The sequence below is a fragment of the Rhamphochromis longiceps genome, linkage group LG6, assembly GCF_057381845.1.
Source record: "Rhamphochromis longiceps isolate RC_006_pf linkage group LG6, R_longiceps_female_GT1.1, whole genome shotgun sequence".
NCBI classification, from domain to species: Eukaryota; Metazoa; Chordata; class Actinopteri; order Cichliformes; family Cichlidae; genus Rhamphochromis; species Rhamphochromis longiceps.
The window spans coordinates 35,360,589-35,386,906 of record NC_140562.1 but is presented as its reverse complement, the minus strand read 5'-3'; the positions used below and the strand labels follow the sequence as shown (position 1 = coordinate 35,386,906).

Sequence of the window (26,318 nt, the reverse complement as noted above, 5' to 3'; positions counted from 1 at the left end):
CAGACAAAACAAAGAAAAATACTGTTTAGGAATTAAACTTGAAATTCAAAATCGTTGTTTCTTAGTACCAGTGGTGAAACGAGTGTTTTTATGAATAAGATAAGTCTCTTTTCTAATTTGTCAAAGTTCAAAAACTACTGTGCTCTGTCATAAAAATGATGACATATGTATGTGTACACTGACAGACATCCCAAACGACCAATAACTGACCAAAATGACGCTCCAGGCGGAGCTACAATCTCCGGCGGAGGCTGGGTGTCGCCTGACCGGATGATGACAGAAGTTTTCAGTCTAATGTGGCGACTTTTATCATGCGATCACACATTTAAGACTCTTGCGAGTTTACTAAAGGCTGGTGGGACTTCTGACTCTTAGCTCTCTCGTGTCGTACTGAAATAAACTCCCCGAGCCTGTGACAGACTGCACTGCCATTCGGGAACTTTTGGTTTGCTGGACAAGAGACCCCCTTGGCTCCTGTTTGACCGTGGAGGAGAGCAGAATAAAGCCCACTGAGCTGACCGAGCTGCAGCTATGGGAAACCGGGGAATGGAAGACTTGATTCCCCTCATCAACAAGCTCCAAGACGCCTTCAGCTCTATCGGCCAGACCTGCAACTTGGACCTGCCTCAGATAGCGGTCGTCGGCGGTCAGAGTGCAGGGAAGAGCTCCGTGTTGGAGAATTTCGTTGGGAGGTTGTACCATTAATATGTAGAATTGGCTAAAACTGACACTGTGAAGCTTAACTTTCTTTTTTTGGCAGGAGTCTCTCGTTGTTCTTTTAATAAAAACAACACAGAGCTTTTGCGTAAAAGTCGCCAGCTAAACACTTGGTTACGCGTCTGTGTGTCGGAGCCTCCCAGTTTTCCAACAGATTATTTCCATTATGGAGCTGTGCTATTCACGATCGATAATTACGCATTTTACGCAAGAACACAGCTGTTTGTTTAGTGACTGGCAGAACTGGTACAAAACGAGTGTTAAAGTAAAGTGCAATAAAAAAAATAAAAGCTTTCGTCTTAGCGTCCATGTTCTTGAACTATACAGTCAAGAATGTGACTTTCTCATTAGATCTGTGTCCACTGTTCTTTCCAGTCATTGCTTCCTATTAGGCCCATTCTGTCAAACATTTACAAAGGCTGTTTTCCTTGAGACTGCTCATTCTGAAAAGAAAGATAGCTTCATAGTCGTCAAATTACACAGGTCAGGTAAATGTTTTACTTTCAAGGGTGAGGTATGTAAAGGTTGTTAGCAGTTATGATGAAGTCATCGTGGATTGATCATTTATTATGAGACAGTTACACCCATCGTATATATATGAAAATGCCTTGACTCTGCCCTCTCAGCATGCTAAGCACTGTTGAATTTCTTTGTGAGGCTGATGAATGAGCTAGAAGGAATTCCAGTAAGCAGTGTATGATTCTTCTTGATGATAAATAGCAGTAAAACAGCTGTTACATTATTGCCATATGTTTGAGGCACTCTGCTCACTTTATTACGTTGTGTAAAATAATCAGTATTTTACATTAAAAACACATTGACATAGCTTGAAACAAAATCCGGAAGGGGAATGTGACATGGCCGTAATGCAGTTATAGGGGCCTAATCCACAGTTTGAGTTTAGTAACAAAGTAACAGGACCACTTTAATCGACTACATGTCCAAATGATTTCATTTGTTGTTCAAGAGATCGGGAATGTGGATTAGGCTGCCATGTCTCCTTTTTCCCCGTTTCCTTTTGTCTCCAAGTCCCAAGCAGTGGCCGAGGGAGACAGTAGAGGCATTGATGTGTTTGTGCTGGGGTCATCAGTGATGTCACCAGCTGCACTGTCATGTGTATATGACACACTGGGTACCACCAGATACCCACAGAAGAGCACAGAGCTGTTTTCATGTTTGTTAGTTGCTCCACTGACATTCAGAGATGAAGCACTGCGTTTTGAGATTGGGGGGTTTACTTGTTTTACGAAGGTGGAAGTTAGTTTTTGTCAGACACATCCGGCTAACAGTTTCGATTATTGATGTAGGTTTTTTTTTTCTATTTTATTGTTTTATTTTATTGTTTATAAAATGTTGACAAGTTTCCCTTATTTTAGTTCTCCACTAAATGGGAAAAAAAGTTCCTTTTACATTTTGCTATAATGTAAAATTATCCCCCAAAATTAAATTTTTGTTTGTTTAAAAAAAAAGAAAGAAAAGATTATCATAATGCAAAATGTTCATGATTAATTTTGTGTTGGTGGACTAAATCATCAGTTGTTGTTTTTTTAAATTGTACTTGGTTTAGAGGACAAAAAACAGTTAGCAGTGTCCTTTGCAATTCCAGTTTAGATGACCCGCTGCTTCAACCGATTCATGTTGTGGTTTCATAAGTGACAGGAAGAGAGAGAAAAAAACAGGATGGGTCCACAGTTGTGCAATTTCCTCCCTGCGCTGTCAGCAATGACTACAAGCAGAGGCTGTATACATGTGTATAGCTTCAAATCATTATATGTTAGTGCGTGGGGCTTATTTACCTTACAATAAAACTTGGACCTTGCTGCTGGCTGGGCATGCAAACAGAAAAACAGATAAGGACATATTTTCATGGCCCAGAGAGATGTGTAGTCGGTGACCTGGAAATGATCACGATTCTATCGGACAGGAGTTTCCATTGTGATGAATGTGTATGTAATGAGAAGGGCAAACAGTGGGAGACATCTATTTGTCTTTGATCTATTTATATTGAACAGGGATGCAAGTCAATCTTGGGTTTGCATTAATAATGCAAAACCTCAGATGGAGGCCTGCATTTCCAGTTAATGGTATATGAAAGCTGTTTTACACCATGAACTCTTATTTTGGTAGGGGATGCTAAATATGTAGGATTTTGATATAGTTTAAAAATGAAATTGATGTTTTTTGTTGTTGTATTTACTTATAAGTCAAGCCCTTTTTGTAAAGCACCTTTTATTTGCCGGTTTTAAGATCATTTCACAGATGCCGTACAAGCTGATAATAAGACAGAAAAATGTTACAAAACAAATAAAAAAGTAGATTTAGTGCTATGTAAAATATATTACTAAACACAAGGAATTATAAAGTATAATAGAATAAGAAATGCAAAAAACATAAGTGCTGTAAACGCTGTATGAAACTAAAAAAGAAAAAAGAAAAAAGAAAAGCCTGTCCATTAAACATTACTTGTTGTGTTAAACTTTACCTGCTTCTCTCCTTCAGGGACTTTTTGCCCAGAGGATCTGGCATCGTCACCCGTCGCCCTCTCATCCTCCAGCTGGTTAACAGTAAAGCAGGCAAGTTGTTTCTCAGTTGTTAGGAAGTAGTTCTTGAAAATCTGGTCTTTCTTGAAGAAAGCTGGAGAAATGTACCACACAGGATTGTTTTGCGTTTACAATCCTGCACTCTAAATCCATATCAATACAGGTTTAATAATTGCATCATTTATGCCACTAATTGAGCTTCACTCACTACATCTTACAGCTGTGTTACTTTGTGCCGTTTCTTTCCAGTCCATTCGGTTTTCTCCTTGCCGTCTAAAACTTGTTTATCTCCATGTAGAGTATGCAGAGTTCTTGCACTGTAAAGGAAGGAAGTTTGTGGACTTTGATGAGGTCCGCCAGGAGATCGAAGCGGAAACAGACCGTCTCACTGGATCCAACAAAGGCATCTCCCCTATCCCCATCAACCTCCGTGTCTACTCCCCTAATGGTACCACACACACGTTTACAAACTCAGCCTTCTTAGTGCCAGTGCTCAACATCCGTCTGATCACTTTCACCGTTCCCTCTTTTCTCTGTCAGTGCTGAACCTGACCCTGATTGACCTACCGGGGATGACTAAAGTGCCTGTCGGTGACCAACCCCAGGACATTGAGCATCAGATCAGAGACATGTTGCTACAGTTCATCACTAAGGAGAGTTGTCTGATCCTGGCTGTTACCCCTGCAAACACAGACCTGGCCAACTCAGATGCCCTCAAGATAGCAAAGGAGGTGGACCCTCAGGGTAAGCCAATGTTCAGAATATGTGGACCTACACACATCTACATATTTCTTTTTGTAACTTTTTCGGTATAATTTTTGCAGCAACTTCAGGGATTGTACAGCAACTGCAAATTATTTGTTACTCAACAGTTATTAATGCTGATGACAATAAGTTTTTATTTGAAATCATTCTGAGATTATCTATCTGAATGCTAAAACATAATTATGACTTTTCTTCAGGGCTACGGACCATTGGTGTGATCACAAAGTTGGACTTGATGGACGAGGGGACAGATGCACGAGACATCCTGGAAAACAAACTTCTGCCGCTCCGCAGAGGTACGGACACAAAACCAAAGCATTAAAACTCCCACGCCATACCCACAGCAGTATCACCTGTTGTTTTGTGGACAACAGGTTTTGCTATATTGTTGTTTTCTTTAAACCTCGCATGACTATATTGGGACAACAGCCAGAGATATTTTAAGATAGAGGCATGTCTCTCAAATAATCCCAAATTAATTGATGAATTGAATGAGGCGGAAAAAGAACTACCAGGAGGGAAAGAATTAGGCAAAATTAGCAAACATGGAGCAAAAAATCTGTGATAAACTTGAACCTAGGTTGCTGCAGTGGCCTTTGGAATATGGATTAGCCTGTGCATAAGATGCACGGTAGCAGCATGCAAGTCAGCCACATGTTTAAGCTTTTTTAAAATTTTATTTTATCTTATTTTATTTGTCAGATTTGACTGATGATTCCATACACAGTTTTTATGCTGCATTAACCAATGAAATAGAAGTTAATATTAATAATGATACAAAATAATTGCCCGATTAAGTGTGCATTTAAAGATGGCTGATTACTTTCCTTTGTAAAAGGATGTTGTTTTACACAGTTTTGTGTTGCCAATTAACAGCCACAGTTAGCATCATTTTAGTTAGCATCCTATTTAATACTTACTTACTGGAATAACTGAACATCAGCTCTTTAGAGTGCATTCGGGTAAAATGCTAGACAACACGACACCTACCTATTACTCAGACAGCCACAAACATAATAAAGCATAATGTGGTTGCCATAAAAACAGGGGGATTAACTGTAAAGACCAAATCTATTTTGTTCCTGACTCCAACCTCCTGAGACCCAAGGACAAAAGAATCTTCCCACTGAACTTTTTTGTGATTTCCTGCCTCTTTGGAGCTAAAAGAGGCCACCCAAACACATGAGATATCAATGGAAAGTCCAGGATGTCCTCTATTTAGTACATCAGGACTTAGTAGGGTAGCTCAAATGAGTCAAAAAAGCAAATGTCCATTACAGAGGTCATAAATGAATAGCCTGGTTGTCAGGAGGATAAACAAGAAGTTGAACATTTTAATACAGGGGTAAAAAAAGCTACTGCATAGCCTCTAGTGGGGATTGGTGGAATTGCAGCTCATGTTTCAAAGAGGCTCTTTTGACTTAAGGTTTGCTTCAATTTTTACCTGTTATTTCAGATTCTGACACTTTATTGTCATTATCATTTCCACAGCAACAAAATGAAATGCATCCAGTAGAAGAATAGAGCAATAAAAAGAAAGCAAATTCATAATAACTAAGGAAAAACAACATAATAAAACACAGTCACGTGTTCTTGTTTTTTCACATATTACACATTGCCTTCCCACTGCTTTCGAAAACAGCAGTCAAAGGGCATTTATTCAGCATTAGGTGGAATAATTACTTTAGGAAAGAAACTGATCTTTAATTGGTTTGTCCTTGATTTAATAGCTCTGAATTTCCTCCCCAAGGGCAAGAGCTCAAACAGAGGTTTACTGGGTGTGTGTTGAGCCTTTGAGAGTATTTTTATGAGTTTTCTTTTTTAAATTGATGTAAAACAAACACTGTTTTAATCAGAGTTTAAGAAATTAACTTTGTAGGAACTGCATGTAGCTTTTTGTATAATATTTAGTTTTGTAATTTTTAACATATTTGGCCTAGCAACCAAAAGAACTTTTTAGTCACATGTGCTGTTGTTTTAGTAAAGTGTGGGGGGATGTTCCACTTTGTGAATTCTGTCTGGTCTTTAGTAAATCCATTAAATTTCTTGTGTGACTACAAATCAAAAAATGATGTGGTTCTGGTCTTCTAAACTCCCTGGGTGCCTTGTTTGTACTTTTTTTTAGGCTATATTGGTGTGGTGAACCGCAGTCAAAAGGACATTGATGGGAAGAAAGACATCCGTGCCGCTTTAGCCGCTGAAAGGAAGTTCTTCCTGTCTCATCCTGCATACAGGCACATTGCAGAACGCATGGGTACACCACACCTCCAGAAGTCCCTCAATCAAGTGAGACACACACCTGATTATACAAACACATATATCAGGCAACGACAGTCACTTATAGCACAGAAGTGTTCATAAAAACGTACAATTTTTTTGTAACTTCTTTACAGCAACTCACCAACCACATCCGCGACACGTTGCCAGGGTTACGCAGTAAACTCCAAAGCCAGCTGCTATCACTGGAGAAGGAGGTGGAGGAATACAAAAACTTCCGTCCTGACGACCCGGCACGCAAGACAAAGGCGTTACTTCAGTCAGTACCCACTTCCACAGACCCAGATCCACAGATGCATGAAAACTCTACAGGATATTACATTTAATATTCATTTTGTAAAACCTGCAGGATGGTGCAGCAGTTTGGTGTGGACTTTGAGAAGTGTATAGAAGGGTCTGGAGATCAAGTGGATACTTCCAACTTGTCTGGTGGAGCGAAGATTAACCGTATCTTTCATGAGCGGTTTCCCTTTGAACTAGTGAAGGTGACAAGTGTTATCATCCCTTTTCTCAAAAACAATTATTTTTCTTTGTTTTTTTGAGTTCTTTTAGGTCATATATTTTTTATTTGCCCCTGAATTACCCAAAGAACACAAGCGCCTCTTAGACTGTTGCTACTGTTAATTTGGCTGCAAGTATCACCGATGATACACATAATGAATCAAATCCACTGTGTCTTAGATGGAGTTTGATGAGAAGGAGCTGAGGAAAGAGATCAGCTATGCCATCAAGAACATCCATGGAGTCAGGCAAGTTGAGCCAGGCTGTGAAAAAACCCCACACATTTGTCTGCTCACCTGTCTTACCTCTTTTCTGTCCGCGCTTTATGTGTCCCTCTTTTGTGTCCTGGCTATAATGTGTTTTTTTTTCTGTAACCATTTTCTGTAATCTCTCGGCTGCTTGTCAGCCTTATGTATATTTTCTTTCCTCTGCTCTTCCTCGTTTGTTTTTCTCCACTCTCCGTTCATGCCTTCCCTGTGTGTATGTACCTGTTTCACACTGTTCCCATGTGTCTCCTACTCCATGTCTCCATGTTTGTCTTGTCTGTATGTCCTTCAGGACAGGCCTGTTCACCCCAGACTTGGCGTTTGAGGCCATAGTGAAAAAGCAGATCATTAAGCTGAAAGAGCCCTGTCTGAAATGCATCGACCTGGTCATCCAGGAGCTCATCAACACAGTCAGACAGTGCACCAATAAGGTATCACTGCATGGTCGCCTGCCCGACTGCTACTCATGCATAGCTTGTACTGCCAGATGTAATTTTTCACCCAACAGTAGCCATTTTTGTGTGCATCTGGACATTTTTTTCTTGGATTGCACAACTGAAACAGGAATTTAAAGAACTATTTTATAATCCTGCTTTGAGGTTTTCTGATATGAAGAAAACAATATAAAGCTACGTGTTCTGGCTGTACTGCAGTGCATTGGAGTTTGTAGTAAGAGATAGACGGGCTGTGACACATTCCTGTACAGGTTCTTTGCAAAAAACAAGCTGCAGGCCTGGTTTGAAGAAATAGCTCGAGACAGCGTCTACAGCCACAGCTGCTTCCTGAGATTATACTTAATCAAAGCCCTGCTTTGAACTAAATTTCAGCATGCTATTGTTTCTGTTCAATCGCGAAACTCCAACATATAGCTGACACTGGGGGGAACTCTTTTTGGGCAAGTTGAAATTGTGTTATGAAGGTGGGACTAACCAAAGTTGTTAGGCTTTATTGTGATTGCCTGTACACAGTTTGATGTCGTGTTTCTACAGCGACAAAGAAGATATAAGCCGACCAGCTAACTTGCACATGTACAGGAAGCTGAAACCTCCATCAACCTGCAGCTTGTTTCTGTTCTGAACATGAAGTAGAACTAACTAACCACCTGTTTTTCCCTTTTGTCATATTCCTCAACCTTCATCTTTACATCCCCTCTTTAAATGCTTTGTTTTCCCAAACTATTCCATCCAACATGGGCTTTTTGGGTTTTTTTATCACCATTCCCTTTTTTCTCCCACCATGGCACATACAACACTTCCTCCTCTTTCTCCTGATATTAAACCTCCAACTCCCACGATGCATCACTACAGGACAGGCCTGTTCACCCCAGACTTGGCGTTTGAAGCTATAGTGAAAAAGCAGATCATTAAGCTGAAAGATCCCTGTCTGAAATGTGTTGACCTGGTCGTCGTCGAGCTTGTCACCCTGATCAGGAAGTGCACTGAAAAGGTAAACATGAATAGCAGAGAGGCATGTTGAGGTTATGGAGAGAGAGCTAAAGGACAAAAGAGTGAAGGAGAAAAAACAGACAGGCTAAGACTAAATAGTGATAAAGAGCAGATAAATTCAATAAACTAACTCGTCCTGTCAGTGTCCCGCTGCTTGAAGGCTTTGCTGAACATCCATCCTGCTGCTCCCCTGGACCCCCAATGACAAATCCAAGAGCCCCTTCCCACTCTGATCCTGAAATCCACTCAGCCCATCATCACTGGGATTAGTGATTTAACACTACCTCACCAATATCAAATCCATTCCCCTCTCACAAGACATGTGGCTGCTTAAAACGGCACAGCTGTGGCTGGTGTTGTGTATATTTCAAGTGGTGTACCTTTTCTACACTATTCACATCCACAATGAGACACTCACAATGCTCTTCCAGACTGTTTTTTCCCTCTTTCCTATCTTTTAACCTCACTGATTTCCTGGTTTCTCTATGAGCTTGAGATTATAGTACAGTGGAAGGGGTTAATTAACCCGGTGCTGTTTTATAATATGGTTACATTTTCATAGATAAGAAAAAATCTCAAGCTGATAGAGGACTTGTTAACGCATGCCTCCTAAGGTGTTGTGTGTTAGTTGTCTGACCTCAAACATGTGTTCATGGTGTAACTTAACTGTCACTGGTTGAGTGTAGCTGCTGACAAGGAGACACAGATTGTTTTACAGTGTTGAGCCTGCATGCAGTAACAGTGTATCCGTGTGTAATCTGCATCAATCTGCAGCAGTGCATGTGTCTCTGTATGTGTGCTTTCTACAGCTGACCTCGTACCCCCGACTGAGAGAGGAGACCGAGCGGATTGTCACCACTTATATCAGAGAGAGAGACAGCAAAACCAAAGACCAGGTGCGTGCTAGAGATGGAGCTTGCCTGAACAATTATAAAGCTTGCCTTGTTTGTGTACACAACACGTCATGTTTTGCCCTCTTTGGCAGGTGCTGCTGTTGATTGACATTGAGCTGTCCTACATAAACACTAACCATGAGGACTTTATTGGATTTGCCAAGTAAGACCAACTTAAAATATAGATTATTCAGTTTAATTAGGATAAGTAAATGTGGGGGTTCATATTCACTTTTTAATTATATACATGATAGTAAAATCTTTCCATTTCCATGATAAATCGTAGTGGCTAAAACATTATCTGCCTTTTTCCACCACTAGTTGCTGCCAGAAAACATCTAAGTCTTAAATCATTTAGCAAGCAAGTGGCTGTCATGTGACCTGCCTCCTGTGTGCTCCAAACACGAACCCATAACTGAAAACTCATCTGAAGCAGACTCATATGCCACATGTGAGAAAGGGCATCTGCGTAAACAGCTTTATTCTCTTTAAGATCAATTCAGTGTGTAGAGTTTATCAATCAAATCTTGAGCTTTATCGTGTGGAACTTTCAAACTGTTCTGTAGTATCAGGAAAAAGTAAGCCTAAATTTGATGCATACACAGGCTAAGATTCTTTCTCAACACAAAAAGCATTCACTTAAATTTATTGGGATTATTTTACCTTTACAGTTAAAATACAACCTAAGGGCGGCACCGATTACCTCACACCTGTCAGTGGAATTACCCTAGAGCAGTTTCTTGTAACTTGTCAGTTAACGTGTCAGAATTTGTAGAAGTGAGAATTTGCAGTTGTTTTTCTTTTTGTGCTGTTTTAGTGATAGATATTTCGTCACACTGTTGTAAACCACATGTTTAATCATCAATTTCAGTTCTAACAATGAACAAACATAATCATTAGCCATGACTGTAGGTGATTAGTCACTGGGCACTGTATTAGGTACACCTAGTACCTAGGGTGGAGCTCCTTTTGCCTTGGGAGCTCCACCTTATGCCTTTTTTCATAGCAGAGAATCAACAAAGCACTGGAAAATATATTTTTCAAAGATTTTGGTCCATATTGAAGTGATAGCACCACAGTTGGATTTGTCAGTTGCACGTCCATCTATTCACCACCTCCCCAAAGGTCCTCCACTGGATTCAGATATAGTAAATGTGGAGGCCTTTTAAGAACATTCAACTCATTTTCATTTTCAAGAAACCAGCTCGAGATAATCTGAGCTTTGTGACATGACACTCTATCCTGTTGAACATCCAACAGAAAGCAGGTACATTGTAATCATAAAAAGGTACTCAGGGAGCCTCTGTATGCTCACTGTGTATGCTCACTTGGTATTAAGGGGCCTAAAGTGTGCCAAGAAAACCTGTCTCACACCATTACACCATCACCAGCCTAAATGTTTGACACATGGTAGGATGAATCCCTCCTTTTAAGTTGTTTATGCAAAATAAAAGGAGGGATTCATCCTACTCATCCTGGTCCAGTGAGAGTCCGATTTCCACTGCTGCATTTGCATCAGAAAGTTGTTTATGCAAAATTCTGATGCAAATGCAGCAGTGGAAATCGGACTCTCACTGGACCAGGCAACATTTCTCCAGTCTTTTACTGTCCTTTTGTGTAGCCTCAGTTTTCTGTTCTTCTGCCTGTTGTGTGCTCAGTGATGCTCTTCTTCATAGCTTGGTTGTGACGAGTGGTTATTTTTATCAGCTTTAAGCAGTCTGGCTATTCTACTCTGACCTCTGACATCTACAAGTCATTTTCTCACAGAGAACTGTCGTCAGCTGCATATTATCTTTTTTCAGGACCATCTGTTGTAAACCCTAGAGATGGTTGTGTAGATCAGCACTTTCTGAAACACTCAGACAAGCTCGCCTCACACCTGTAATAGTGCCACATTCAAAGCCACTTAAACCACCTTGTTCTCAATTTTGATGCTCAGTTTGAACTTTAGCAGGTCAGCTCGAACATGCCTAAATGCACTGACTGTCTGCAAAGTGACTGACTGATTAAATATTTGCATTAATGGGCAGTTGAACGGCTAATAAAGTGGGCATTTTGTGTAAATATATTTTGGTTTGGTTAACGTTTAATCTTTCTGCCTTTTAGTTTAAAATGAAATTCTACTAAACCCAAATGCATTTAAAGGCTACTCAACAGTTCATCCTGCTCTGCCTTAACCTCCTAGGACCTGGTGTCCACATATGTGGACATCACATTTTGGGTTATTTAGACCAAAATACTCAATTCTGCTCTACAAAGGCCTGATATCCACTTACGAGGACATTATACTGCTACTCTTCTATCCAAATTTTAAACTAATATCCTCATATGTGGCTCTTATTTTTCATAAAAACAAAAATAAGGTAAAAAAAAATCTGGTAATTCTTTGTTTTTACATTCATCCGGCCCCAATCAGCCCAAATATCAAAGAGAAATTAAAAATGCATGCCGTGGAAGAGTTCGGGTCTTAGGAGGTTAAAGATAAAAAAAATATATCAAAAGCAAACTGATCAAAAGGAAACTGATGTCTTAGATTCTTTTATGTTGCATGAAAGATTCCAAGAGTAGTGACAGTTATTGACTTTCTCCGTTATCTGTTCCCCGTTTGAAAACAGTTCTGTATCTGATGTTATGAAATCTGCCTCCTACAGCGCCCAGCAAAGGACTGCAGCTAATGCCACCAAGAAGCGAGCCATGCCCAATCAGGTGATCAAAGATACAGTCTACACCTCATCTAAAGTGCACATGCCTCTGTGATGTCATCATAGACCCTGCTTCCATCTGCTGTTATTCTGTTTTCATTTCTTGATGTTGTCTCAGCCTATCTCTCCTGCCATTACTACCTTGTTTCGTCACACGTTCATACTCTTGTCTGTGGCCCTCTAGTACTCTCCCTTAATTTCCCTTTCCTCTGCCTCTTCTTGTGGTTCTCCTTTAAATAGCCCAGGGAGAGATTCTTGTAAGTATGAAGCCCCCACGTCTCCATTTGTCACTTCCTTCTTCACTGGGTGCAGAGTGAATGGTCATTCGGACCATGCCGAGAAGCAAGATTTGTACTCCGTGATGAGAGGAATTGGGAAGTGAGAGTTACACTAACAAGGATGTGTTATGAGAACTGGAGTAGCTGTCATTAAAAAAAAGCAAACAAACAAAAAAACTTACAGCTTCCTTTTTTAAAATTCACTGTAATGTTCTGTATACACAAGGCAAGTTGATGTGTGGGAATTTGGGACAATTTTTATTAAACTTACGATAAGTTCACAGTCACATGTACTAAAAAAAAAATTCTGGAAAAACTTTGTTGTTTGGAGTAAATTGCAGCAAACCAGTAAAGACAACCCACTACCTAAAGAAAGTAGAAAAACTGTCTGTAAACTTGCAGTTTCAGCAGGATTTACCGGCGTTAGAAGCCCAACAGTGCATCATTTGTCAGGAGAAGCTGATTACTGATATGGTGCCAAATTAGCTAAAGAGGCGCTTGGAAATCAATCATGACATCTTAAAAATCTTAGAAAGATTGAAACCAGAAGAAAATGCCAACGGAGTGAGATTGTAGGTTTCCTGCTAGGTCCAGGGTCCACTAATGTGCCTCAAATGTACCTAAGCTCCCTCCGTGTGTGTCAGGCACAAAGAAATTGAAAACCACTGGCCAAATCATAAAGGATGCCCGTGTGGATGTGTTTTAACAGAATAGACTGATACAAACTGCTGCCATAGCATAAACAGCTGTGGCTTTGTTATTTTGTAGCTCACAGGTCAGATGCTCAGTTCTTTTGCTGTGTCAGTGACCATTCCACAGAAACAAACAAGAAATTTGTAGCTCCACTCCAGCACATTTGATTAATGAAATTTAGCCATCAGTAATCCCTTCCAAGCTGAACTACAGGCTCTTTTAAAAATCACATTTTAATTGCAGTATTAAGACTTTAAGTAATTAACAGTGACACATATCTGCAATTATGACTAATTATACTGGGAAATTCGTGCACTAGTGGTCTATAAAAGTTACATTTTGAACCAATTTGTCACAGCTATCCACTGTAACAAATTGTCTGCAAGGCTGACGCACCAACTGTGCAATCCATCTATGGTTACGCCAACCAGATTTCAAGTATTGCATACGTCTGCTCATTATCCCTGTGTGTTCATTTGTCTTCCTGTTCATCAGTCTGGCAGTAAAAAGGATGCAAAGAAGGTGACTTTCCATTTGAACCTATTATCACTTGTTTGTACTCTTTGTGGTGCATTTATTGATGCTGTACGGACTGATCTGATTGCTTAGTGATCTCCTTTTTTTTATTAAGAACATTGTTACACCAGCATGGCTGCTATGTTGCTGTTTTTAATGTTGCTGTGGCATTTTTTGGGGCATATATTCGGAGTATGTTTAGGTTTCATTTGTTTTTACCATTCTGGTCGCTTGCTGTTGATCACCTGTCTGTACAGCTTAATCAACTGTTGGACTTAACTGTGTACAGGTCATCCGCAGAGGTTGGCTCACCATCAACATCAGCATTATGAAAGGGGGATCCAAGGAATACTGGTTTGTCCTGACTGCCGAGTCTCTGTCCTGGTACAAAGACGAAGAGGTAAGCCTGCTTTCAAAGACAAAAGGTTAAGTAATAATTTACTGGAGTAAAGCGGAAGTTACAGCATACCAACAATGGCAATATCTTACGTGTGCGTTTAAAGAAATGTCTTAAAGTTATTCCGAGCAGTGAATGAGTTTGTTTTGAAATAACTTTATGCATTTCAGTCTGTCTACTTTTCAACTTGTCAATACATAACTGTTTCTTTTATCAGGAAAAGGAAAAGAAGTATATGCTGCCTCTTGACAACCTGAAGCTGAGAGATGTGGAAAAGGGCTTCATGTCCAGCAAGCACGTCTTTGCCATCTTCAATACTGAACAGAGGTGTGGATGCTTTAATCAACTATAATCATTACAGTGATGCTGGGATTGGTTTTTTTAGATATGATCTTTGGTCAAAGTTTGTGCATGTCTTTTTTACAGGAATGTGTACAAAGACCTGCGTCAGATTGAACTGGCATGTGACACTCAGGAGGATGTTGACAGCTGGAAGGCTTCCTTCCTGAGAGCTGGTGTTTACCCAGAAAAGGACCAGGTATTTCATTGTTACACTTACAATCTAGAAAACTGGGGAACCGTTTATTCTAGTGCTTTCAGAGGTGAGTATTACAAAGCATTATGTTCAGAGTACACTGAAGGAAACTGCAATAACAATCACAACAGTGCATTGCAAACTGTTGCATTGTCACAGGAACAACATGCAAATATCTTTATCTTTGACAAATTGCTGCTAATTCCATTTTACACAGCTTCAACTATAGAAGACAGATTTTAAAAATGGAATATTTGAGCAGCAAAATCAGTTTTGCTTTGATCTGCCCAAAAGTCATTTACATGTCTCCTTAATTGGACTATGGGGAAGTGTCAGACCTACATCTTTTAATCTTTTACGTATAAGTATAAAGTTTCACACCTTTAATGTGCAGCTGTCACATTAGAAGTGAAAAGCAGCAGCGTTAAAATTAATATAATGTTATAAATTCATGATAATTAACCACCATCTGCAAGGACTTCACTTATTCCTAGCACTATTGTGCCTTTTTCACCAAGTCTCATTTTATGTGAGCACACACAGAGGCTGAAGAAGAAACTCTCGATTCACAAAGGAATTGTATTATCGTTTATCTCTGACGGAGGTTTTATTCATATATTTATTTAAAGCTAGCTCACAAAAGAAAGCCTGGCTGTGTTGAAATACCTTTGCATCGTACCCTTCTGCTGGTACAGTCCAGAATTGGTGTTTCTAAATGTGTTAACTTTTTATCTAAAGACACCTGCTATTCATGGTCATTTTTGCTTCGTCTGTCTCTGTCCATCTGTCTGGTGTCCTGCAGACTGAGAATGAAGATGCGATTAATTCTAGCGACACCGTGTCCATGGACCCGCAGCTGGAGCGACAGGTGGAGACTATCCGCAACCTTGTGGACTCATACATCAGCATTGTCAACAAGTCCATCAGAGATCTCATGCCCAAGACCATCATGCATCTCATGATCAACAGCGTATGTCTACTGCTTTATTGCTGTGACTCAACATTAGTCGGAGACTTTACTCAAAGCAGGCAGGAAGCAGACAGCTGCTGAGTGTAGTGGTACAGATAAAAGAGTCATACATTTCCCCTCAGGAGTTGGCAAAGACTAAAACAGTGTTAAAAAGGGGGGCTGGGAATAATTATATAATAATTTAAACATTGCACTTTATCTAAAAAGCAACTTTATAGAGTCCTGCTCAAAATTATTTATAGCTTTTCAAATGTGGAATACCAAATCTTATTAGAATTCGTTTTCTAAACTGCTGCCCTTTTCCCACTCGCACTTCCAGGCCAAGGACTTCATCCACTCAGAGCTGCTTGCCTACCTGTACTCTGCAGGGGACCAGGGCAGCTTGATGGAGGAGTCAGCAGAGCAGGCTCAGAGAAGAGATGAGATGCTGAGGATGTACCACGCTCTGAAAGAAGCTCTGGTCATCATCGGAGACATCAGCACCACCACGATTTCTACTCCAGTCCCGCCACCCGTCGACGATACCTGGATTGCCAAAGAGCCAAGGTACAACATAATTTTGGACAAATTCACACAACACTTACATAAAATATTACATTAAAACTTAAATACAAGATAAAACAAAGCTGCTGAGACTATGGAAATAATAAAGGGAAATAAAAAAAACAATATTAATAATAATTAAAACCCTTTTCACACTTGTATTAACAATGAACTCATGTGATTTGGGAAGTACCCACAACATCTGTGTTTTGGGCAACACAAAGACAAGTTCACTCTAAATTTACTGACATCTGTGGTCACCAGGTAGAGACCCAGTGTTACTATTAATAGACATATAGTCACTGTTGATTTGTTTCAATGTTTCCAAACCACTGAATATCCCAAAGTAATGTTAGTTCTCTGCAAAACAGACAAACTAGGCTTGACTCATTTTATTACTCCAGATGTCCAGCAGAGGTCAGCTAAAGACTGTTTTTTCCACCAATGCAAAAGAGCATTTTCAGTTATACCAGCATCCAACTATGTTCATGTTTTTTGCAGTAATGAAACAGATTGAAGTATAAAAGTCACATAATATGAGTTCTGTCGGCTGGAACATCAAAAAAGACAGTATCGTTTACCCTATTTAAATATATGCTATGCTAAAATTAAATATATGACATTTGTTTTTGACATGATATTAAATATCTTTCCGTATCTTTCTTTCAGTCCTCCAGCATCCCGTCCTGGCACCGCATCAGGGGCCCCTCCCAGCCGACCCCCAGGGGTGAGGGGGGCCACTCCAGGTCCTCCATCTGCTGTCAACCCATCACCAGCATTTGGACCTCCCGTGCCTTCCCGGCCTCCAGGCGATCCCAACTCTGTTCCTCTAGTCCCATCAAGGCCGGCCCGTGTGCCTCCAGCGCTGCCACCGGGCGTTCCTAGGTAAAACTACACACACACACACATACAGACCTTGAAGCTTTTTTTGTGTGGCTTTGGTATTGGGGAAAGTTGCACTGAAACATTTGGTGAAGGGCTGCACTATGTGTTACTCAGGCTTTTGTTGGTGGTTTGGGAAAAACTGATGCATGACCTTCTGATAATATTTTTCCTTGCATGTTCCCTCCCCTTCCCTTCCCCCAATACCTCTTCTCCTCTCTTTTCCTGCAGCAGAAGACCACCGGCTGCTCCCAACCGACCTACTATCATACGTCCTTCAGAGCCCTCGCTTCTTGATTAGAAACCTTTTTTTTATCTGGTCTTAAAGACTTTGTTTACACTTATATATTTCTTTTAAGCAGAAATAGTCACTAATTTTTTTCCTGTAACTTTAGACTACTGTTAAGTAGTAATCTGATGCTGTTTCAGTCTGTGCATTTCAGAAGCATATTGTATGTAATTGTGAGATTTTTTTTAACAAGTACATAATGACATTTCCTGCATTTAGTATTATGAAAGGGGATAAATTTGATGACTTTAATGGCTCAAAAGTGTGGAACCAGCAAGTCAGGCTGAATTTTTCATTGTGCATTTAAATTGAAATGTGTCTTACAACAATACAATTTATAACTTTTTGTATTATGTGTACTTGCTAATATTTTGTCAGCAATTTTACACACTATTCACCTCAATAAGTAAAACCGCACTTTTCTCTCAATTTTTCTCAGCTTCAAACAGGCTTATACAAATTAGAGTGACCAGTATTTTATATGCTTGATAATTTTGACTAATTAAGTTTTTATGGGTAAGGTTTTACCATTTCTGTTTTAAAGACCAAGTAAACAAGAGACAGAAGAGGGGAAAAACCCACTGCTGCTGGAGCAGTGGGGTTTTTTCTGGTTTAACAACAATAAATATACAGTAGTTGAGGTAAGAGTGAACTTACCCAGTCAAACACCCAGTCTGACAATTACCTCCCACAACTGTTCATCCTCATTAGTGCCTACAGTAAAGAAAGAAATTATAATTACTTAAAAAAAAAATCTAAGCCATAATGGAAAAAAATGTAAGGAAGACGTTCTTCTTCTTCATGAAGTGATGGAGTGAATAAATGAATAGAAAAAGACAAGTGTTTGGTGGCTGCAGCTTCTTCTTCTTCACTTTTCTCAAGTTTTTTTTTTTTTTTTGCACAAAGAGTGAAACATGCAGAACATGCTTCTTGTGACAGCATTTACACAGAATTGAGGTTAAGAACTTTTGATTTGTAAGATTAGGAGACCAAGAGAAAAATTTCACTTTCTGTATGCGGCATGATAAGATCTTCTGCAAAGCATGATGAAAGCTAGTTGCTTTTGGTGTTTTGCCGTTCATGTAGCTGGGAAGGAATTACTAAAGGTATGCAATCCTGTTCTTCCTCACCTTTTCTTCTGTCCGCTGTGTTTTACTGATACCGTTACCCAAAATCTTTTTTTCTTCTCGTGACCTTTTAATACAGGCGGCCACCGCAAGTCCCTGCTCGTCCCAACCACTGGTGAGGGAAACTCAGACTCTACAGCAGGAGGAAGATTGTCCTACGTATAATTGTTAAGCTAGACACTTAAATAACAAGTGCATGCAGAAATAATGGTTATACATTACAAGAGAAGTCGTGGCTGGACAAAAGTTGACACTCTGTATGCGTTGGCTTCTAGAATGAGAAATGCTGGCATCCTCTGTATATTCAAGTAGACTATTAAGTTTACTTAGTATTTCTATTATTTAATTTACTGTGTAGCAATCATGAAAAAATTATTTGTTTTGTTCTTTATCAGAAATGTTTATCAAACCTGAGGAAATAAAAGTAAATTGAAGGCAAAGCTTTGTGATAACATTTAGCTTAACTGTCCTACTAGGTGTGTTTACCTTGGCATGCTGATCTACTGCATGTTATTCATTCAAGACTGATGTGGAATTCATCATGTGACTTATTTATAAAGACAATTCTTTAATCAGTTCTGTTTGCAGCTGCTTTTTATCCCGAAAAAAAATCCTCACATCAAAGTATTTCTGTGTAAAAATGCATTTATTCTGATCAGTGACTCCCATGAAAACTTGATTTTTAAGTATCTCACACACAATGCATCTGGTAAAAAATAAAAAGCTGAGTAGAATCAAAATTACATTCTTTTCACACACAAACATCAGAAGAAGAAAAAAAAAAGGCCGATCTGATTCCCCAGAAGCCAAAATGTCAGAAACCAAACATGCATGTAACAATCCTGATATATACACATGAACTTACATTCACATACATCCTGCATGTATACAAGTCTAAAAGAGAACTGACACGCGTTTGTCATCATTAATCACTAAAAATAATCCCTCATTCTTGTTCTGCATTTTTATTTGTAAGTATGTCAGCTGTCCTTTAATGGCACATAACAATAAATCAGTAACCTCTCAAAGAAAAAGAAAAACATCCCTAAGGCTATAACCGAGGAAACACTTGGAGTGATGACAATTAAAATCGCTGTTACGATGGCAGGATCTGTTGAGGACAAATAAGCCAGCAACACTATTGCACAATGTTATCCCCTGTAAACCAGCAGTCAAAGAAGTTACACAGATCAATTGTTAAGTGTTGTCACACTATTGACCTTCAAAGGTAATGACACCTTTGGTGAAAATTTCCCAAAACCTTTACACAGTTTCAGAAGTATGGGACAGTACAACAGGACAACATTTCCTCGATGGCTTGTGGTAAGATCTGACGTTAAAGGCACTAAATGACAGAAATGACTAACTAACCTAAACTTCCTAAACCCTTTACTCATCTGGTTACCCTTAAGGGTGTAACAATGTTACTTATTGCTCACAAAGAAATGTGGAACAAGGTCTCAGAAATTAAATACAACTCCAGCAGAATTTATTGTGACTGTTTGTGTCCATGTGGATTATAAGAGCAATAATACACAATAGTAATAATTTGAATGGGTAACCAAATGCCTTGTTCTCAGCTGATTTTCTTCCCGGTCTGTCATGTATTACTTCAAAACAATCCCTCTATGTGCGGACCCTCCGCTTATCATCAAACAGTTTGCGGACTGTGTAGACCTGTGAACAAAGATGGCAGGATATCAGGTTTGAAAAGTGTCTGCCTAAAGTACAAAACAAATCATTTTCCCTTATTGAGGTTGTGAAGCTGAGATGTTTATTTACCTGTGTAAGAGCCACGCACAACATCACCACCACGCTGGCACACGACCAGAACGAGACTCTCCACAGGTTATCTTCCAAAAGGTTTCGGTCCCGTGCCTCGAAAGCGCGCAGCACCGTCTGCATCTGTCGGCTGCGCTCCAAGCGTTTGTAAAGAGATTCCATGGATTCCTGAGGGGAATGAAGCCCGGCATGAAAACATGGATAGCAACAGGGAGCAAAGATTTAAGGGATTTGAAAAAGAAACGAGAGGGGAAAAAATGACAGGCTATGCTTGGTCTCAAAAGTACCGAGCTTTCAATTGTGTAGTTGGTAAAGTGGAAGAAATAGAAGTTGCAAATGGCTTAATGACTTTTCTAAACTTCCATTTTGGTGTCAAAACAGAACTTAGAGATGCGTTTTCTGTGCCGTTTCAGTTCATGTCAAATGTAAGTTTGTCAGCTAGAAAACCCATAATACGTCATGCAGCAATCGTGTGGTTTAGTTTAACTAGTTTGACTTGCCAAGTAGGCAATGATTTTCCAGCAGGTGCATCAGTATTTAAGTCTTCAAAACTGGCAAACACTGTGTAAAGATTGAAGCAGATGTTATTTGACATTTTCTATATCGTCGGCAAAATCCCACAAAAACAAAACAAAACCAAGAGTGTATTAGTTTGTCTTTTAAAACTTTCCCACTTCCCCTGCCTGTCTGTGTCTCACAGCTCAAGCATAATTTGTTCGAACTGAATATCAAAGAATGACAGGTAAAAGACATATGATTTCCTTTTCTAAAAACACTATCCAAGTAGAGGCTAGTAGCAGAAGCATACTAGTATGTGTAGTAAGTGTTGGTCGAAAGCAGCTGGACATCTTTCAGGTTTTTGAAAAATCACCTTTCAACTAAAAGGCCTTTTCAGTTTCATAAGCTGTACTTGCATATATGGGACTCTCCATCATCTCTAGTGGGGTTAAATAAAATAGTTTGAAATGTGTTCAAAACCCAAACGAAATTCAGTTCCCTTTTACTCAAATACTTTAATGATCTGATCACTTCACAGATGAGTGTCAGAGTATACGCTGCTTCAGACACATGGTTAAGTTGTGGCTAATTTCTAAGTCTGTATAACCACCATGGAAAGTTGCGTCGTAAGTCAACTGTAAATCAACTGTAAATGACCACATGATCACATGTTAGAAAGGCTTTATTAAGATGTGATCAAGTCATTCATCTCTCAGTGTCGCATCTTCCCGTCCTCTTCTCACCCACTGTTTCTCTGTATGATGGTTGCTTTTTATTTTCTCCTCCCTTAATATCCGGTGAGATAAAATAACGTAAATAAATAACCATTTGTCATAGTGTGCATTTCCCTTGCATATATAATTTTGGAGCCTGTGAAATATTTATGTAATTTATACCATTTTGAGTTTCTTACAACATGCTTAGTGTGAAGCAGATGTTACACACTAAAAGCAAAGTGTAGTATTTCTAATGAAATGATTTTTTTCCTAAACAGTGTAATGTAATTTTAAAAGAGGACGCCGGTCAAAGAACACTAACACCAAGTGGCAAACACCAGGGCTAAGTAACGAAGCCAAGGCAAAATAGTGCCAAAAATAGTCAAATTCCTCTTTAAGCCACTTGAAGCTCCAAAAGAGAGTCAACACAAAAACTCGCATGTTAAAATGTCCAAGTTTACACCATTAAAAAGCATGTTTACAGTGACTTTGGTCTCTATGAACAGTTTGCCCCATTTGTCACAACTAAACTAACATGGATTTTTTTTTTTTTTTTAATATTCTTTCATGATTGTGTCCATGTGAACTAAGAGGCACGCCGACACAGGCTAATCTGTAGCTCCAGTGCTTCACTTGGTCCGCTACGCTGTGTTTGTGCTTTTTTCGCCATTTTTGGCAAATTTTTAATAGACTGTATGGCAAATACTATGTCTGCCTGTGAGACCATCCAAGAAGTTGGTTCTCCAGTTTTTATGAGTGAATTTCAAGTACCGTAAATGTCGGGCTATAAGCCGCTACTTTTTGCACAAGCTTTGAACCCTGCGGCTTTTAGTCAGGTGCGGCTTTTCTATGGATTGTCCGTGATTTTTGTCATATCGTAAGACGATTTGTTTTGTGTGTTCCGCTGTTGTACGGCACTACGTTGCCTGGCGCAAGGATCGGGGTTCAAGAGTGGTATGTTAGTCACATGTCCGTCCGCCAGGCAACGTAGTGCCGTACGAAGTAGCGCGAAAAACAAACTTCAAAGTAGCGCTACGCGTTCAGCGGGAGGCGTGGATGATGAGCGGCGATAAACTTGCAAGTTATGCCCAAAAAGCAAGTTATGCCCAACTCCACCGGTGGATTCTGACAGCGTGGAAAAGTGTGAAAACATCCACGATCACCAACGGATTTTGAAGGGCTGGACTGCTGCATGATGGAGAGGAGGACACCGCCACGGCCCTTCTGAGGGTGTTCGACTCTGACACTGACAATGAGGATTTCTTTGGTTTTGAAAGTGACAACGAAGGAGAGAAGAAGAGTGGATGACGAAGCCATCCTGAGCCTGTTTGTATCCGACACTGGAGAAGAGGACTTTGGTGGTTTTAGTGCGCAGGAAGAAGAGAAAGATGGTGGTGAATGACTGACTTTTCTTCTTGTTAAAGCTGTGTCACTGCACCTGAGCCTAAAAGGTAGTCCGAATCTATTTTTCTGGTGTGCTGTAGGCTACTGTCATGTACTACATGTGCAAATATGTACCCATAACTTGTTTTTCAAAATATTAATAAAAGTGATGTCTCCAAACAGCCATCTCTTTCCTGACAATTCCCTTTGTGCATATTCTCTTACATATGATAAGTCAACATTGAAACACCTGCGGCTTTTGGTCAGGTGCGGCTAATGTATGTACAAAACAGGATTTTCCCCTGATTTTAGCTTGTGCGGCTAATATTTAGGTGCGCTTTGTAGTCCGGGAAATACGGTATTTCACTTGGCTTGTAATTAGCTATAATTGGTAGGCATATGTGTGTTGGTGTGCCACACGCGTACTCCGTATTAACACAGTTGCTAACCAAGCTTGCTGGTGGTAGCCTATAACAGAGCACTAACAATCTCCTGCCCCAATATGGTGAATTTAAGCCTCAAAAACAAACAGACAACATTTGCAGGTGTCCAAAATGCTTTGAAGCTTTAAACCCAGACACTGCGATGGATGACATCACAGTGTCTACATTACCCACAAACTGGGACTAAATTACTAATTTTACTAATAACTTATTAAAGTAAAGGGAAGAGGATACAAACAGTTAAGGTAAAAAAGAAATTAAATAACAGTAAATTACTATAAAAATTACAGTATTTATGTGAACGAATCAAAAACCGTATCCTTTTGAGTCAATGAAAAGCAGCTTTCCAGCATGCATGAGTTTACGCCGTGAATCAGTAAACACACTGTAAATATCATGATGACAGTTTTGAGTATTCACTGTGTGTTTTATGATTCACTTGAATTTATTTTTTTAATGATGACTCATTTTCAAGTGGACTGAGTGAGGATGTCCAAACTTCCTCGCTTGGGAACTATTTTTATAACAACAAACGACACACTCTGAAGAAAGTTTCTGTAAAACCAGACGAGGTGTGTGGAACTGATGACAAAAAAAGCTGCGGCGTTTTTAAATTCCTAGTGGTGACGTTAATTACGCAATAAGGTATCAATGACAGTAAAAGGATTTTTATCAGTGGAACAAATGATGTAACTTGCCCTTTTTCTGCTTGAATTCAAAAAGCTAAAACTCACCCTGATGTCTTCCAGTTTGTATTCAAGAAGGCTTCCCTCAGGCTCCTCTAAGCCCGCCCACTCATCATCTCCTCCCACATCTCCTCCTTGGCCCTCAATAATGATCTCAAAGAACACCATCTTTTCTGAGAAGCGACTGAAGCTGTTGTCAAAACAGATTTCATAGTCTCCCTCCTCTGTGGGCTCCACCCTGAAAGAACAGAGAATGCAAATATCAAATATAAACTAAGTTGTAATAACCCACAGGGTATATATGAAGAATGATCACAGATTCAGGCCACTTACACGTGGACTCCATCAGAGCGTCGTGACTCATATATGAGCCGGATGCCCTGAGGGGAGACTACTGTGAAGTCTACATCCATACCAGCACCTGCTATTACCTGGAAAAATAGACATTCACATAAGCACATTGTGCACCTTCAAATTCAAATGTCAAACATTTTGCAGTAAAAGAAAAGTCTCTAGCCAAACTAATACTAACACTTTCAAGAGGGACTCTCCCACTAAACAAACAACAGGTTGACTTGTATTACTTCCTGTCTTAAAGCCTGTTTAAACTGATACTTACAAGGTGCTGCCTTGTTTGGACAGTCATAAAGGTAATATAATGCCTTCCTCCATGAATCAGCAACAAGTTAGATCAGTGACTAAATCATCTAATTAGAACAATATAATTTCACAACATTGGGTCCCACATTGTTTTTTGTATATTGCGCAATTTGTAATTTTTCTGCAGCATACAACTTTTAATACCATGCCCAACAGTTACTTTTCTACTTCTGTGTTCAGCTGATTTTCCAACTGGTCTCTGTTGTTATATTTACATAATCTTTTTTTTACATTATTGTTTGCATTATTGTTGAGATACTGTTTAATATTTCTGCCGTTTAATGAGATTGGTGATGTTGCTGATTCTTTGCAGTCTGATTTTACACAGCAAACAATGAATCCTAAGAAAATAGAGCTGCTCATTTAGAGCAAAGACTACTGCATATTCATAATTATTTTGGTCATGATTCTTAAACACTTTAACTCACAAACTTTTTTTTTTTTTAAAAAAGGAAAACTTCACTGTTTCTTCTTTCTTTCTTTTTGCATCACACAGAATCACAATGAATCAGTATGAAGAGACTGTCTGAACTGAGATCTGAGTCACTGTCAGTTTTACACACTTCTTACTGGCATAGACATTTCCCATGGGGGTTGTTAGACCATGGTTTTACTAGTTCTAGTATTAGTCCTAGTACCAGCTGGGTCAAGAACTACAGCGAGTTGGCATCACGGGTTTACCTCGAACAGCAGGATCTGAAACCATCAGACACGTGACTGATTAAAATCTTTTATGTTATTTCCGGTACGCTATTTTTTTTATCATTGATCTGTACAGGGAAAGCATCTGACTTTCGGGAAGCACCTTATTTATAAAACGGTGGCAGATAAATTAGATTTGATTTGACGTGTTGGTTTGGTTTGACTTGCTTACCGTTTCAGGAAAATGTGGAACAAAAGATGCATTGGTAATAACTTATTATTCTTCAATGTGACGTTAATGGTGGCTTATTAAAATACCTGCACAATGCATGCATGCATGCCAGCTAACGTTAGCTGAAAGGAGTGACGCAAGGCATCTACAACATGTTCCGCTATCGCTGCTATTATGAAATAAACTGTGTAGACATTGAGTGGTTATTTCTTCGGACCCCCCATACACAGTTACCTGATATTCGACCTCCATCGTACCGTTCTTTACTGCGTTTTGAAAGAAACACTCGAATCTTCCTGCTGGCAACAGAAACGTAAACTCGCTGTCTTGGCTCTGACCGAAACAGCTCACAGACCCTGCATACCACACAAAGACTGCTGCAAACACAAGCAGCCGTCCTCTGTTTCTAGATTTCCTCCAAAGTGCATCCATGGCGAAAATATTATTGGAAAAACACAGGGCTATCTAAGTTGAGCCATCTCCTTAGCATCCCCTCTTCCGCAGCAGAACTTTACGATGCCGGGATTGGGTGGAGGCCCGCAATAGATGGTACTGCTACGGGCCAATCAGAGAAAGAAGAGTAGCAGTCTTCCTCCAATCAGTGAGGGCTGAGGTCTTCGCTGAGTCAGCTTGTACATGCTCTACTCACAGGACTCCGGATGCAGTGACAAATGCGACCTAGTCAGTAGGCGCGCTCCCGGAGATGGGGGAGAACAACGCAGTATGGGAGTCTATGTTAAATCCAGATAAATGAACTCTAAACATTGCCATAAAAAACACTGTGTATGATTTTAGGGCTCATGCAGTCGGCACCAGAGCATGTGAAGTGGGACAACCAACCAACCAACTTTGACAAGGAGACATTTAGCTCAGCTCAGTTGAGTAGACATTTGTACTGACACATGCTACCATACAAAACAAAAGTTATAAGCCTATATCT

General features: G+C 39.7%; 2 protein-coding genes across 6 annotated transcripts; one reads left to right on the top strand and one right to left on the bottom strand.

The window, feature by feature from the left end:
• Positions 1-256: 256 nt before the first annotated feature.
• On the top strand, positions 257-19,357 carry dnm2b (dynamin 2b). 5 transcript variants are annotated; one of them, XM_085410409.1, is made up of 20 exons: positions 257-692; positions 3,217-3,290; positions 3,556-3,705; positions 3,798-4,001; positions 4,220-4,318; positions 6,148-6,308; positions 6,416-6,558; positions 6,649-6,784; positions 6,981-7,048; positions 7,359-7,497; positions 9,321-9,407; positions 9,497-9,567; positions 12,056-12,110; positions 13,883-13,993; positions 14,208-14,317; positions 14,417-14,528; positions 15,328-15,495; positions 15,815-16,041; positions 16,708-16,923; positions 18,416-19,357. In XM_085410409.1, exons 1-20 carry the CDS (start codon positions 532-534, stop codon positions 18,453-18,455), a joined length of 2,532 nt encoding a protein of 843 aa, XP_085266535.1. In that variant the 5' UTR covers positions 257-531; the 3' UTR covers positions 18,456-19,357. The 5 variants fall into 5 exon arrangements, with proteins under 5 accessions (XP_085266535.1, XP_085266537.1, XP_085266536.1 ...); XM_085410411.1 differs by lacking the exons at positions 7,359-7,497; positions 18,416-19,357 and adding exons at positions 8,374-8,512; positions 17,155-18,049; XM_085410410.1 differs by lacking the exons at positions 7,359-7,497; positions 18,416-19,357 and adding exons at positions 8,374-8,512; positions 17,152-18,049.
• Positions 18,964-25,902, bottom strand: tmed1b (transmembrane p24 trafficking protein 1b). Its single transcript, XM_085410412.1, has 5 exons — positions 25,613-25,902; positions 24,178-24,275; positions 23,893-24,082; positions 20,119-20,286; positions 18,964-20,013 (listed from the first exon to the last, which is right to left on the bottom strand). The coding sequence occupies exons 1-5, from the start codon at positions 25,808-25,810 to the stop codon at positions 19,963-19,965; spliced, it is 705 nt and encodes a 234-aa protein (XP_085266538.1). The 5' UTR covers positions 25,811-25,902; the 3' UTR covers positions 18,964-19,962.
• Between the last annotated feature and the right edge of the window lie 416 nt (positions 25,903-26,318).

Bases quoted from the DNA above. Each gene is read 5' to 3' on its own strand.
- tmed1b (XM_085410412.1), bottom strand. From the start codon at position 25,810: ATGGATGCACTTTGGAGGAAATCTAGAAACAGAGGACGGCTGCTTGTG. The intron at 24,083-24,177 runs GTAAGTGGCCTG...CTGTTCTTTCAG, and splicing joins CGCTCTGATGGAGTCCACGT to GGTGGAGCCCACAGAGGAGG. The intron at 20,287-23,892 runs GTGAGTTTTAGC...CATTCCCCTCAG, and splicing joins ACAAACTGGAAGACATCAGG to GAATCCATGGAATCTCTTTA.
- dnm2b (XM_085410410.1), top strand. From the start codon at position 532: ATGGGAAACCGGGGAATGGAAGACTTGATTCCCCTCATCAACAAGCTC. The intron at 14,318-14,416 runs GTGTGGATGCTT...TCTTTTTTACAG, and splicing joins ATCTTCAATACTGAACAGAG to GAATGTGTACAAAGACCTGC. The intron at 15,496-15,814 runs GTATGTCTACTG...TCGCACTTCCAG, and splicing joins TGCATCTCATGATCAACAGC to GCCAAGGACTTCATCCACTC.